A 14,779-nucleotide genomic window follows, 5' to 3' on the forward strand; every position below is an offset into this window, starting at 1 on the left:
TCAGGCGTCTTTTCCGTCCGTCTTGGGCGCCGACTCTCCATCCTCCGTCTTTGTCTTCGGTTCACCATCGGCATCGAAGCCAAGAGCTTCCAGCTCGCGAATGAGCTCGTTGATCTTGATGACCTTGGCGATCTGCTCCGGCAACAGGGTCTCGCCGTCCTCTTTCTTGTTCTTGAGGTCCTTGGCCTGCTTCAGCTTCTTTTTCAAGTTTCGAGCCTTCTTTTCTCTCTCCACCTCGGGGTCAACCTCTTCGGGCTTGGACGCTTCGGCTTCGGGCTTCGCAGCCTGGTCACCCTCGCCGTCGTTACCGGCCTTGGCCTTCTTCCTAGCCTCCCTGCGCTTCGCATTCTTATTGCTCGCAGCGGAAGAGGAAGCCTCGGGCTTGTCCTCCTTCAATCCAGCCGCACCGGGTATGCCAATTCTCGTCGCGCGATCTCGGAAAGCGGTGGCCGTGCGGTTCTTGTAGACTTCTACATCCTCGGCGGGGCGGTAGCCGGGGCGAATCTTGATCGCCTTCCGGGTGCTGCCGTCTGCGCGTACGGACTCGGGGATTTGGCGCTCGCCCGCGTCGTCAGTGACGATGCCCGCGTTGGAGGCCTTTGTGGGTTCGGAGGGCATGTCGTCTGGGCACTTTCGTCGGCGATGAAAGAAAGTCGAGTTGATCGGCGATAACAGGGTAACCGAGGGGTCGTCGAGGGCGCTTTGACGTCAAATTGGTGAATCGAAAAGATCGCAAACCGGAGCTGTAGCCAATTCGCGGCTAGAGCTGTATCAACTCAGCCTGATGTCGGTTGCTACACTTCAGGTAGGCTCGGCTCGTGATTTGACGGCAATCGGCTGGCAGCGGCAAATCACAACCCAAGTAGGCCGGGTGAATACCTAGGCAATAGACTGCGGGCACACGGGTCATTCGTATTTTCCAGAACAGCTACTGCAACTGCAGCTCTCGGGGCAGTTTGACGGTGGCACACGGGGCCAATGATCGGATGCGATCCGGCTGATGTCGGGGGAAACAGAGGCAGGTTACGTAGGTAGCGGTGCGAATGATCCGGTACGATTTAGCGAAAAAGAAAGTGGGAGCAAGATGCGGTCGAAACAACGAAACAACGCCCCTCCTCGATTTTGTGTGCACAGACCATCTCATTCTGGGGTCTAAACCTTCTTGCTCACAATGCCCTTGTGATTCGCCAGGGCAACAACTTCCATCCAATCTGGCGGATCCAGGAACAGAAATGGCATTTACGAATATCAAGGTACCTAGGTACTTGGGCAGACGAAACAACCAACATAAAAGTAAGGCACGTTCCGCCACTGATCTCCCATTGACAGCAGGCACATTTACTTCAACTTGATGCCCTGCAAGAAAAGCCAGGTTGTTATGACGCCACGTGTGTCGCGTTTCCGGCTGGTCAGACCTGCATCTGCCCGGCGTGTCTCCTGTCGAAAACAAAGTACCGCGCTTCTCCATGTCATCCCAACTTGAAGAGGTTGCAACAGAATCCTTGCCTTTGTAGTGCCAGGTTTTTTCCATTTTATTTTGTCCATCACATTTGTCGCCTACGACTAGTATGACATCGACAAGGTGGCACATGAACAACGCAGCATGCCGTTCCGGCTGCATCTCGCAAGGCGGATTTTCGACGGCCCTGTCTCATCACGGGTATCCAAGCGAATTCGCGCATTCGACGTTGGCGAGCCAAACGAGGGAGAACACCGCTATTTACGTGCGCAAAGACACGTCTGTGGTCTGTTTACCTATGGTAGCATGCCCTGGCAGGCTATTGCATGGCTCCTCTCACCGACACACCGCGAGACGAATGAGGGCCGTTTCGCAAGCGGCATGACGCAGGAAATTGGTTGAGTCTGCATAAGAGCGGTATCTTCGCGCCCATCAGATCTGTCAAAAGAAGGGTGCGTCGGCGGCCTCTTTGAAGTTCCCATGGCTCACCTTTTCATGCTGGACACAGCTTATCCTGGTCGCGCATCACGATTTCCAGACGATGGAAATATGCTTTCTTTTCACGAGATGAGAGGAGAGCTGATTGATCAAGGGACTTCATCGTCATCAATGATATGCAACGCCCCTTCCAGTCATCCATGGCCAAGAAGACAAGCTTCGTCCCGTCAGTCAAGCTTTACCGGGCACAGTCCGCGTTTGCCAAGCCTTAGGCGACCTGCTGGTCTCGCTCTCATCAAAGTAGGACGTCGCGCAAAGCAGAGAGCCAATCTGCCTCTTTGGACGAGTGTCAAAGCCCTGCACACCGTCGACCTTGGCACAGACATGGCGGCCTCCATGGTTCTGTGGCCTGTTGTGTTGTGTGCGATAATACCCTGACAACACACCCCTCCGTCATTGTTTGTTTAATGAATGATGCGACTTCTCCAAGTAAACTGGTCGCTTATGCCACCGAGGGCCTCGGTATACCTTACATCATGCAAGGCAGGATTTAGAGTACCTTAGGTCTCGGAGTGTTTTGTGCCTGCTCGGTGCAGCTGAAATTGGCTTTCGCTTTGTTTTGATCCTGTCCAATCTGCTGAGCGCCTCGAGCCCAAAGGTAGGGTGCAACTGGAGTAGGCAGTTTCCTCTTATTCTTCGGTCGAAACTGCTCGTCGGTTTCTTCTCCTCTGCTCCGTCTCGCTCTGTTGTGCCTGCTCGTCATTTTTCTTCTTGGGCATAGCTATCTACCGGGTTTCGACGTGCTCCTTCCTTCTTTCACTGCCATCGTCGTGCCTTCTCTTGCAGCAACATCGGTATCGCTGGGAGACCTCGTTGTTGTAATTGTCCTCTGCCTCTGAGTGCGTCCGGGACACCTCTTCATCTTGGTCAAGCAACATTAGCTGAACACGTCTTTTCTTTGCCACATCTTTTCCCCCTTTTCATGGGACTAATAACTCTTGGCTTACGCACCCGTCTAATCAATCGATAAGTTTGCTACCGAATACAATAATCACCAGTCATCATCAGCATGGCGACGGCCAATAATCAGGATGCCGAGAAAGGCATCGGTATCGCCGAGAAAGGCGATCATAATAGCGAACAACACTCGCAAGATATCGAGTCTGAGAAGACAAAGGATCATCATGAATCGCAAGGTTTCCGCCTCGACACAGCGGATGCCCTAACTCCGGACCCTGGCACTGAGGATATGTTCAACGCCAAGAGTGACAAGTTCGCCTTTTCGCCAGGCCAGCTCTCCAAATTGCTGAACCCCAAGAGCCTGAACGCATTCTATGCGCTCGGTGGCCTCGCCGGTCTGGAAAAGGGTCTCCGAACCAACAGAAAGACCGGTTTGAGCGTCGACGAGAACACGGTGGACGGCACGGTTTCGTTCGAGGAAGCTGCCCTCAAAGGGGCACCCAAATATGGCACGGCTGGCGACAGCGTGCCCCAGCGAGACCCAAACTCGAAGACGGACATCTTCATCCCGCCTCCTCCGAGCGAGTATACCGGCGGATTCTCAGATCGCAAGCATACATTCAGGGACAACACCTTGCCCGACAAGAAACAGAAGAGCTTTTTGCAGTTGCTGTGGATCACCTACAACGACAAGATCCTCATTCTGTTGTCGATTGCTGCGATTGTTTCCTTCTCCCTCGGCCTCTATCAGTCTTTTGGCCCGCAGCACGAACCCAATGAGCCGAGAGTTGATTGGTAAGTATTATTGTCAGTTATCTCGTTATGAACTTTCATTCTAACTTCAAGCAGGGTAGAGGGTGTGGCTATCATGGTGGCAATCATTCTTGTTGTTTTCGTCGGGGCAATCAATGACTGGAACATGCAACGTCAGTTCAATAACCTGAACAAGAAGAACGACGATCGAACGGTCAAAGTCATCCGATCTGGCAAATCAGTCGAGATCTCCGTTCACGAGCTTGTCGTTGGCGATGTGATGCACCTCAACACTGGAGACATAGTCCCTGTCGATGCGATCTTTATCGACGGCCACGGAGTCAAGTGTGACGAATCATCCGCCACCGGAGAGTCTGATCTTCTCAAGAAGACCGCCGCTGATGAGGTTTCCGAAGCACTGGACAAAGTGGCCCACGATGGCGCCAGCCAACAAAAAGTTGAAAAGCTGGACCCCTTCATCATCTCTGGCAGCAAAATTCAGGAGGGTACGGGCACTTGCATCGTCACTGCCGTCGGCGTCAACTCTTCGTACGGCCGGATTACGATGTCACTGAGGACCGAACAGGAAGAAACGCCTCTGCAGAGGAAGCTCAACATACTTGCAGACTTCATTGCCAAGGTCGGCGGCGCTGCCGCCCTCCTCTTGTTCGTGGTCCTTTTCATCAAGTTTCTCGTCAACCTGAAGAACCTTGGGAGTGCAGACGCGAAAGGCCAAGCATTCATGAAGATTTTTATTACGTGTGTTACGATTGTCGTGGTGGCAGTACCCGAGGGCCTGCCACTTGCCGTTACTCTCGCCCTCTCGTTCGCGACGAACCGCATGATGAAGGACAACAACTTAGTTCGCGTCCTGAAGGCGTGCGAAACCATGGGAAACGCGACAACCGTGTGCTCCGACAAGACCGGTACCCTGACACAAAACAAGATGACGGTAGTAGCAACGACTTTGGGGAAGAGTGTCAGTTTCGGTGGTACAGATGCTCCTCTCGAAGAGCCCACGACCGAGAAGTCGGCAGGCGGAAACTCCAATCCCAACGCTGGTCGAACGAACGCGGTTTCGAACGTTTCTCTCGGAGATTTCACCAAGAGTCTTAGCCAAGAAACAAAACAACTCGTGATCCAGGGCAATGCGGTCAACTCTACGGCCTTTGAGGGCGACGATGAAGGAGAAAAGACCTTTATCGGATCCAAGACAGAAGTCGCTCTCCTCACTTTCTGCCGGGATCAACTGGGCGCCGGTCCTGTTGAGGAGGAGCGCACGAACTCGAACGTCGTCCAGGTTGTACCCTTCGACTCTGCTGTCAAGTACATGGCCACAGTGGTCAAACTTCCTGATGGAAAGTACAGAGCCTACGTGAAAGGTGCTTCTGAGATTCTTCTGGACAAGTGCACCAAGGTTCTGGATGATGCGAAGGGTTCGGATCTTAACGTCGTGGACCTCACGTCTGAAGACTGCGAAATGTTTTCTCAGACCATTAGCTCATACGCCGGCCAGACACTGCGGACGATTGGCTCTTCATTCCGGGATTTCGAGTCGTGGCCCCCGAAAGAAGCCGTCTCCTCGGACGACCCGAAGGCTGCAGACTTCAACAAGATCCACGAAGACATGACACTGATTGCTATTTATGGCATCAAAGACCCGTTGCGACCCACGGTTATTGATGCTATCAATGATTGTACTCGCGCAGGCGTCGTCGTCCGCATGGTTACAGGCGACAACATTCTGACAGGAAAGGCGATTGCAAAGGAATGCGGCATATACCATCCCGAAGATGGCGGCATCGCCATGGAGGGACCGGAGTTTCGCAGGAAATCTGAAGAAGAGCTCAAAGAGATCGTTCCACGACTACAGGTTCTAGCCCGTTCGAGCCCTGACGACAAGAGAATCCTTGTGCGGACTCTCAAGGACCTCGGAGAGACTGTTGCCGTAACTGGTGACGGTACCAACGATGCACCGGCACTCAAACTGGCAGATATCGGCTTTTCCATGGGTATTGCAGGAACTGAAGTTGCAAAGGAGGCTTCTGAGATTATCCTGATGGACGACAACTTCGCATCCATCGTCAAGGGAATGATGTGGGGCAGAGCCATCAATGACTCCGTGAAGAAGTTCTTGCAGGTACGCGGCCATCCAATGATTCAACTCAACTCACGACGTAAACTAACACGTTACCTAGTTTCAACTCACCGTCAACGTGACCGCCGTCGTTCTGACATTCATAACTGCGGCGATTGACCCAAATCAACAGTCAGTTCTGAACGCCGTTCAACTGCTTTGGGTAAACTTGATCATGGACACTTTCGCTGCGCTCGCGCTCGCCACAGATCCGCCAACACGCAGTGTACTTGACCGCAAGCCCGAACGCAAGTCGGCGCCCTTGATCACATTGAGAATGGCTAAGATGATTATCGGTCAAGCCATCGTCCAACTTGTCATCACAATCGTTCTGAAGTATGTGGGCGAGGCCGGCGGACTATGGTACCCTCGCGACGGTGATCGCTTGAGTGACAACAATCAACGACAACTGAACACTCTTGTGTTCAATACCTTCGTCTGGCTACAAATCTTCAACGAACTCAAGTAAGCTCCATAACATGATAATTTTGCACACTCTAACTAGTCATAGCAATCGCCGGCTGGACAACAAGCTCAACGTCTTTGAGAACATCACCAAGAATTGGTTCTTTATCGGCATCAACCTGATCATGATAGGTGGGCAGATATTGATCATCTTCGTAGGCGGAGATGCGTTCGTAATCAACAGGCTGGATGGCAGGGAATGGGGCGCATCTATTGGATTGGGTGCAATCTCGCTGCCACTGGGAGCCCTCATTCGACTCTTCCCAGACAACTGGGTGGGTGCGTGCATGCCCTGGTTCATTCGCAAGAAGTGGGCGCCAGAGAGTATTTCAGAGAAGCGCCTGGAAGAACATCGTGAATTCGCCGAGGGCAAGGAGCCACCTCTGCGTGCACTCACTGGTCTCCGAGGCAACAGGGCTCAGACTCACATTCCGTTCCGTCAGAAGATGCACGATGCCAAGGTGAAGGCGAAGAAGAAGGCGCATCTGGACCGGTGAGAGCAGCGCATTAGCAGCAGTACGCTTGGGAACACGATGCTTCAGATGGGTTAATTCGTACAGTAATTTGCAGTAAACATTGACGCAGTCCTTTGAATGCAAACCTTTCCCATTGCTTTCGGTTGTTGAGGTGACTTCATGTTCATGGAACAGACGTCGGCTTTCGTGGCTTGTGATATTGTCTGTGTGGCTTGTGTCTTAGTCATCACTTTTCCAATCAGAGGTGGAACCTGCAGCCAATCAGAACGTACGTAATCCGGCAAAGCTAGCGCTCCCGGAACATCGCGAATTTCGTCAGGAACCTCGCTCCGCAAAACCACCCGATTCCTCTTCCAACGATCACCGCCTCGCCGACCGCATCGAAGCACCCTCGTTTACCCACACGAAGTGCCATTTGCTAGACGAAATTCAAGATGGTAAGTCTCATGCGCATCTCCCCGCGCTCGCGCGACCGCAATTGGCTAATCGCTCATCTCTCCTCCGCAGGCCGCCGCACGACCTTTCTACACGCAAGTCCCCCCTCCGACGGCCCCGACCGAATACAACCCCCGGTCAAATGGGCCACGATACGAGCGAGACCGACTTACTGACTGTGGACACAGCGCCCTCTTCAAGAACAACTTCTCCATGCTTGGCTTCGTCTTCGCGACGGGCTTTGCTTTCGAGATGTGAGGAACCCCGGATCCCCGAAATGAGACCACCTAGCATATGACAACGACGACTAGGGCAGGCGTTGTGGAAGGCTTTGCCGTCGTGGGAATTTGGAATCGGACGGACTCTTGGACATCACGTGAGAAGGGGCGCAGTTTGCTGACTCTTTTTTTGCGACAATCTAGGGGCTTCAACGGTGCGATGAACAAGTACTGGGACTACCTCAACCGCGGCGTAAGAAGACCCTTCCTATATCTCTGAGAATTGCGTGGGGGAGACGGACGTGTGCTGACATTTTGGGTACAACAGCGCCAATGGAAGGACATCCGCCACAAGTACGTCGAGGCCGGTGGTGACGAGGATGACGAGTAAACGGGACGATAGGACAGGATTCTTGAGACGTGTTCTTGACGGGCTGGCCACTCGGGGCTTTGGCTTGGGGAGGGGCTTGTGGTTAGAAGGGGTGGGATTGTACCGATAGACGGAGAGGCGTGTAGAACATCCAACTACCTTTCTGCTTATTACTTACATGAGGTTCTTTTGTCGTGAAGGGTGGGTTCATCTGTGAGCACGTTGGAAACAACCATGGCCTGTTGGACTCTGTGGAGTTTTCGGTTCCATGTCAGTACTAATCAACTGCTACACGGCTATGATTCGTTGTGCCTGCTATGCGATCATGCAGCCATCACCATGCACGTATTACGAGAGCGACTTGTGACTAAGAAGGAGTAGTCAACATGCATGTGCTACGGAAGCGTCTTGTGATTAAGAGGGGGTAGACGGTTTAGACATGGTTCAGATGATGGGAACGTCACGGTAGTTCAAGTTTAACAGTTTTGATTACGGTCTACAGACTACTACATCTCGGACCTGTGGTCATAAACGGCACCTAAGGGAGAGCGATGGCCTCGATCTCGACCTCGACGTTCTTGGGCAGGGTCTTGACGGCGACGCAGCTGCGGGCGGGCTTGTGGGTGAACCACTTCTCGTACTCGCCGTTCATCTCCTAAGAAGGGTTGGTGAGTTTTTGGCTCTCGTAACACAACAAACCAAACGTCAAAAGAGGGGAGAGACTCACGGCGAAGTCGCCCATGTCGGCGAGGAAGATGTTGACCTTGACGACCTTGGCGATGGAGGAGCCGGCCTCGGTCAGGACGGCCTGCAGGTTGGTGATGCACTGCTTGGTCTTGTCGGTGATGGTGCCGTCGATCAGGACGCCCTCGGGGTTGAGAGGGATCTGGCCGGAGCAGTAGATCGCGGTGGGGGTCTTGACGGCCTGGGACTGTTGTTTTTTGGTGGTTAGTGTTTTGCGTTTTTTCATGTGTAGATGCTCCCGAAGAAGTGGGTGGCTCATACGTAAGGACCGACGGCTACATCACGACTTCTCGTCAGCGCAATTGACTCATTTTCAAGGCGGTTCATGACATCGAAAGTCACGTGTGTGAGGACTCACGGGCCGGGGCGTTCTTGGTGAAGACGATGGACTGGTCGGACATGTTTGCGGTGCGGACGCTGAAGGCCTGGGTTCTGATTCTCGGGATGACGACGCGGGTGGGAGACGGGCGGGGGAGGGCTCGAGATGAGATTCTGGTGACGGATCTGAGGAGCAATGAGGAGGACATGGAGGAAGTTATGGCAGACTGGGAGGGGTTCAATTGGGAACGGGATGAGGATTAAGTTGGGACTTCCTGGGCAGCGTCGGGCGAACCCCGCCGTCGCTTTGCCTCCGTTCTTCGGCGCTCAGGGCCGGGGCGGGTTGCAGCGGGGTTGTGACGCTCCCCCTCGCCGTCGGCGCGGTTGGCGGTTACGGAGGCGGGTTACGTACAAAACTGTCGAACACGCCTTGTTTGGATGATTCTGAGGTTCACTTATTTCATCGTCGTAGCTCGCATGTTGTCCACTTAAAGGGCCAATTGAGCCCAGATAGGCGCAATTGACAATATCAAGCATTCGCCATTTAACAACTAGCTTCTACTTTCGCTTACATACATCTCAAATGGCAAACAATGCTGGTATAGCCACAACCTGCGCGTACAATGTATCCGTTAGATTGACACCAAACGCCCCGGGCACCATGATCCATCAAGGGACCCTTATCTTATCGTCACTAACACGCCATTCCCGGGACGTGGGAAGGTGGGCTGGAGCTCCCCCAAATGCCACCAGCATCACCAAAAAGAATTGTTAGTGCTTGTCGGCTCCGTCGAATTACGGGCCAGGCAGCTTCACTTTGGCCAAGTGTCCAGACCACCAAATAGCGAACCAATTGATCCCTGCCCAAGTTATCCCCCGAAGCCGTCCAGTCTTCGGGAAGGTTCATCGGTCACTCTGCAATTGCCCAGGGGGTTTCCCATATTAATTTTTCCGCGTGAGCTCCCCGGCCGAGGCGTGTTCGTCCCCGTCCATCACCACCACCATCTTCTGCGTCGCGAGACGGAATTTGTTTTCTCTTCTTTTCGCAGCTTCTTCAGTCATTCCTTACAGCCTCAACCTTTTTCTTATTCTTCGTTTTCCCTACAGCTTCTTCAATCACCGTGACGTGAGAGCACGACGCGCTCCACTTTTCCCATAGCGTGTAAGTTAGCTACAAGCCCCTGAATTGCTCCCTTACGTTGGAGGCACGCCAGCAAAAAGCTCCCAAGCTGTGATACGTACCACTCGTCGATCAATTGGAGCTACCTGTCCTTCTTGATATTTGGATGACCTTTTTCGGGGAGCCACACTTTTTTCTGATCTCAGCTCTCAACACAACCTCAAACCGAGAGGGTCTGAACTGACAAACTCCTCGAGCAGCTCTCCTTTCGTCGTCTTCTTTTTTTTCCCATTCCCACCATGGCGCAGACGACTGCCACCTCCCCGCAGGGCAGCGTTCGCCAGCGCAACACGGGCAAGAAGGGGGCCACGGCCGGCGCCGCTGCTGACGCCGTCGCCGACTCTCTGGGCAAGGCCGCCGACAAGACCAAGCGCGCCGGCGCGGAGAACGGCCACATTGTCGGTCTCGTCGTTACCACCGTTCTCGCCTTCGTCACCCGTTTCTGGGGTATCAGCCATCCCAATGAGGTCGTCTTCGACGAGGTTCACTTCGGCAAGGTACGTCAGCCGCTCCAAAATTTTGGTTCCCATCTCTGTGGCAATAGCTGACGATGCTCTCCCCCAACAGTTCGCCTCCTACTACCTCGAGAGAACCTACTTCTTCGATGTTCACCCTCCGTTCGGAAAGCTCCTCTTTGCCTTTATGGGATGGCTTGTTGGATATGACGGACACTTCCACTTCGAGAACATTGGCGACTCGTACATTGCGAACAAGGTCCCATACGTCGCCTTCCGAGCTCTGCCCGCCATCCTCGGCGCATTGACCGTCACCGTCTCCTACCTCATCATGTGGGAGTCTGGATACAGTCTGCCCGCCTGCATTCTCGCCGCCGGTCTCATCCTCCTCGACAACGCCCACATCGGCCAGACCCGGTTGATCCTCCTGGACGCCACTCTGGTCTTCTGCATGGCCTGCAGCTTGCTCTGCTACATCAAGTTCTACAAGCTGCGCCACGAGCCTTTCTCGCGCAAGTGGTGGAAGTGGCTCATCCTTACCGGTTTCGCCCTGTCCGCCGACATGTCGACCAAGTATGTCGGTCTCTTCGCTTTCGTCACCATCGGCTCGGCCGTGATTATCGATCTCTGGGCCCTGTTGGACATCAAGCGGCCCGGCGGCGCGCTGTCCCTTCCGGACTTTGGCAAGCACTTTGCCGCCCGTGCTTTCGGCCTGATTCTCATGCCCTTCCTCTTCTACCTCTTCTGGTTCCAGGTTCACTTCGCCATCTTGACCCGCTCTGGTCCCGGAGACGACTTCATGACTCCTGAGTTCCAGGAGACTCTGAGCGACAACGTGATGTTGGCCAACTCCTTGACTGTCGAGTACTACGATACGATCACCCTCCGCCACAAGGAGACCAAGACCTACCTTCACAGCCACGAGGACCGCTACCCCCTCCGTTACGACGACGGCCGTGTTTCCAGCCAGGGCCAGCAGGTCACCGGTTACCCTTTCAACGACACCAACAACTACTGGCAGATCATTCCCATGGAGGACAACCAGAAGATGGGCATGCCCGTCAAGAACCAGGACGTCGTCCGTCTTCGTCACTTGGGCACTGACACCATCCTGCTCTCCCACGACGTTGCCTCGCCCTACTTCCCGACCAACCAGGAGTTCACCACGGTTCCCTTGACCGAGGCCTACGGCGACCGTCTTCAGGACACGCTCTTCGAGATCAGAGTCGAGAACGGCAAGCCTGGTCAAGAATTCAAGAGTATCTCGAGTCACTTCAAGTTGATTCACAACCCCAGCAAGGTTGCCATGTGGACCCACACCACTCCTCTGCCCGAATGGGGACACAAGCAGCAGGAGATCAACGGAAACAAGCAGCTGGCCCCGAGCTCCAACATCTGGTTCGTCGAGGACCTCCCGTCGATTCCCGCGGATTCCAAGAGACGCGACAAGCCGGAGAAGGAGGTTAAGACCCTGCCCTTCTTCCGCAAGTGGTTCGAGCTGCAGCGTTCCATGTTCTGGCACAACAACCAGTTGACCAGCAGCCACCCCTACGCCAGTCAGCCCTGGCAGTGGCCCTTCCTGCTCCGCGGTGTCAGCTTCTGGACTCAGAACGACACCCGCCAGCAGATTTACTTCCTCGGTAACCCTGTCGGTTGGTGGCTGGCAAGCAGCTTGTTGGCTGTCTTTGCCGGTATCATTGGTGCGGACCAGGTCTCTCTTAGACGGGGTATCGACGCTCTCGACCACCGTAAGTGCACTAGACTCGGTTCATATGTTCACAGCTAACAGTTTGCAGGCACTCGTTCGCGTTTGTACAACTCCACCGGTTTCTTCTTCCTCGCGTGGGCCACTCACTACTTCCCGTTCTACCTGATGGGTCGTCAACTCTTCCTCCACCACTACCTACCGGCGCACTTGGCTTCTTGTTTGGTTGCTGGAGCTCTCCTAGAGTTCATCTTCACCGCAGAGCCGGCTCCCGAGGAGGGCGCCCAAGTCATCAAGGAGAACAAGAAGGGCGATGGACCTAAGAGGCACATCAGCGCCCGTGAGCGTTTCGCCGGCCAGAGCCTTCTCCCTGCCTGGATCGCTTGCGGTGTCATTCTGGCCGTCGCCGTCGCCGGCTGGTACTTCTTCCTGCCGCTGACGTACGGCTACCCCGGCTTGACCGTCGAGCAAGTTGTCCGCCGCAAGTGGCTCGGCTACGACCTGCACTTCGCCAAATAAGCGGCGCACGACGCAGTCGAACCTTTCGCGGGCGTGACACAATATTAGACGAAGTTGCTCCAAATTTCGGACCGACTCTCACTCCAGTGACCGAAATGACAGGTCGAGGAAATACAGTAAAGCAGAAGCCATTTCAGGGACGGAGGCTCAGCTGTGAATGTAAGACGAGATGACGAACAAATGGGACGCTTTGGGGGTGTGTACGACTAGTTTTCTTTGCGTTGATGAATAGCTCCAGAATGGCTTTTCTACAAAGTTCCGAATCATCCATGACAACCGGACTGCGCGTGATGTCTCCAAGCATAAGCATAAATATAGTACCTAGTAGTGAGTGACATTATGCCTCGAGGCTGATGCGCCCCAAGCATCCCTGTAAATGCGGGAGGCGGGGATGAGCTGTCCTTCAGCGACCAATGGAAGACACGTCTCGTCTTCTCCAGGCTCCCAAATATGTCCCCTGTCAGCCCTGTCAACCAATGACATCAGTTCCCCTGACCACTCGGTGTGACTAGCCGACGGTTCTTTTGGACCCCTTGGCGGGAAAGCTCAGGACAGCTAACCGACCGGGTCGGTCTTGTCCCTCTTGGCCAGCGTCGTCGTTTTGGGGGGGGTTAAGGCAAGGCAGAAGCAACGGAACTTTGGAATTTCCCAATGGATTGATCTTCTGCATCGATGGGGTCTTTTGCGCGTGCCTTCGTCGTTTGAACACGCATAACCATCCCGGTCGGGCCTGTTCGTCCGACACCAACACCAACGAAGCAACCAACACCCCGTCTCTCTCACCTTTCAAAGACCGATCGAAAGAGAATGGGCCTCCTAACCGGCGTCCGCCTCGCCGCGCGCCGCGCCCTCCGCTCCAGGGCCCTGCGCAACCTCGTCCTCCTCTTCGCCGCCTACACCTTCCTCGACGCCCTCCGCCTGCAGCGGGTCATCACCTCGGCCCCCACGGCGCGCGAGACCGCGGCCCGCCCGCGCAGGGCCGAGAGGGTGTACGTCGCGGGGATGCACTACAACAGCGCGGGGCTGATCAAGGAGCACTGGAACGGGGCGGTGCTGGGGCTCGTCGAGGCGCTGGGGCGCGAGAACGTCTACGTCAGCGTGTACGAGAGCGGCAGCTGGGACGAGAGCAAGAGGTGGCTGCGGGAGCTGGACGAGGAGCTGGGGCGGAGGGGGGTCCGGCGCAACGTCGTGCTGGACGAGAGGACGCACCAGCACGAGGTCGAGGACGTGCCGGCCGAGGGGGAGGCGAGGGAGGGGTGGATCGTGACGCCGAGGGGCAAGAGGGAGATGAGGCGGATCCCGTTCCTCGCGGGGTTGCGGAACCGGACGCTGAGGGACCTGTGGAGGTTGAGCGCGGAAGGGGAGGTTTTTGACAAGGTTTTGTTTTTGAATGATGTCGTTTTCAGGGTGAGTCTCTGCTTTGAGATGGAGGGGGCACAGAACGAGAGGCTGACTTGGGGAAAACCGATCACAGGCCGAGGACGTCCTCGCGCTACTGGACACGAACCGCGGACAGTACGCCGCGGCGTGCTCGCTCGACTTCTCGGAGCCGCCGTACTACTACGACACCTTCGCGCTGCGGGACTCGGAGGGGTCGGCGCACCTGATGCAGACGTGGCCGTACTTCCGCTCGCGGCGCAGCCGGGAGGCGCTCGTGGACAGGTACTCGGACGCGGTCCCCGTGCGGAGCTGCTGGAACGGCATCGTGGCGATGGCGGCGGCGCCGTTCCTGACGACGGCCGAGGACCGGCGGCTCCGGTTCCGCGCCGTGGCCGACTCGCTCGCGGAGGAGAAGCACCTCGAGGCGAGCGAGTGCTGCCTGATCCACGTGGACAACCCGCTCAGCGGGCCGCTGGGGGTCTTCGTGAACCCGAGGGTGCGGGTCGGGTACAACGGGCCGGCGTACGCGTGGGCGCACCCCGAGGACGACGGGAGGAGCTGGGTGGGCGTGTGGGGGGTCATGAGAGGGGTGTGGGAGGGCAGGCTGAGGCGGTTGTTCTCGACGGACCGGGTCAAGGAGTGGGTTGTGAGGAAGAGGGTGCGGGAGTGGGAGGCGGGCGGGGAGGGGAGGAGGGAGGAGGGGGTCGATTGTTTGATCAACGAGGGGCAGGTTCTCGTGTATAACGGCTGGGCACACGTTTGAGAAG

General features: G+C 55.5%; 5 protein-coding genes across 5 annotated transcripts; 3 read left to right on the forward strand and 2 right to left on the reverse strand.

Annotated features, from left to right (window-relative positions):
- Nucleotides 1-618, reverse strand: CkaCkLH20_03327 (RNA binding protein pym; the record flags this gene model as incomplete). The annotated part of the gene is made up of 1 exon (XM_038886046.1): nucleotides 1-618. The coding sequence occupies one exon, from the start codon at nucleotides 616-618 to the stop codon at nucleotides 1-3; it is 618 nt and encodes a 205-aa protein (XP_038748555.1).
- Nucleotides 619-2,966: 2,348 nt separating this feature from the next.
- Nucleotides 2,967-7,732, forward strand: CkaCkLH20_03328 (p-type calcium ATPase; the record flags this gene model as incomplete). The annotated part of the gene is made up of 7 exons (XM_038886047.1): nucleotides 2,967-3,652; nucleotides 3,707-5,750; nucleotides 5,809-6,212; nucleotides 6,259-6,705; nucleotides 7,312-7,377; nucleotides 7,546-7,594; nucleotides 7,670-7,732. The coding sequence occupies 7 exons, from the start codon at nucleotides 2,967-2,969 to the stop codon at nucleotides 7,730-7,732; spliced, it is 3,759 nt and encodes a 1,252-aa protein (XP_038748556.1).
- A 517-nt stretch (nucleotides 7,733-8,249) lies between these two features.
- On the reverse strand, nucleotides 8,250-8,982 carry CkaCkLH20_03329 (endoribonuclease L-PSP; the record flags this gene model as incomplete). The annotated part of the gene is made up of 4 exons (XM_038886048.1): nucleotides 8,250-8,366; nucleotides 8,439-8,642; nucleotides 8,717-8,730; nucleotides 8,814-8,982. 4 exons carry the CDS (start codon nucleotides 8,980-8,982, stop codon nucleotides 8,250-8,252), a joined length of 504 nt encoding a protein of 167 aa, XP_038748557.1.
- Nucleotides 8,983-10,192: 1,210 nt separating this feature from the next.
- Nucleotides 10,193-12,632, forward strand: CkaCkLH20_03330 (dolichyl-phosphate-mannose-protein mannosyltransferase; the record flags this gene model as incomplete). The annotated part of the gene is made up of 3 exons (XM_038886049.1): nucleotides 10,193-10,450; nucleotides 10,521-12,156; nucleotides 12,205-12,632. The coding sequence occupies 3 exons, from the start codon at nucleotides 10,193-10,195 to the stop codon at nucleotides 12,630-12,632; spliced, it is 2,322 nt and encodes a 773-aa protein (XP_038748558.1).
- An 807-nt stretch (nucleotides 12,633-13,439) lies between these two features.
- On the forward strand, nucleotides 13,440-14,775 carry CkaCkLH20_03331 (polysaccharide export protein; the record flags this gene model as incomplete). Its single annotated transcript, XM_038886050.1, has 2 exons — nucleotides 13,440-14,039; nucleotides 14,107-14,775. The coding sequence occupies 2 exons, from the start codon at nucleotides 13,440-13,442 to the stop codon at nucleotides 14,773-14,775; spliced, it is 1,269 nt and encodes a 422-aa protein (XP_038748559.1).
- Between the last annotated feature and the right edge of the window lie 4 nt (nucleotides 14,776-14,779).

Source organism: Colletotrichum karsti, assembly GCF_011947395.1.
Source record: "Colletotrichum karsti strain CkLH20 chromosome Unknown Scaffold8, whole genome shotgun sequence".
Lineage (NCBI taxonomy): Eukaryota > Fungi > Ascomycota > Sordariomycetes > Glomerellales > Glomerellaceae > Colletotrichum > Colletotrichum karsti.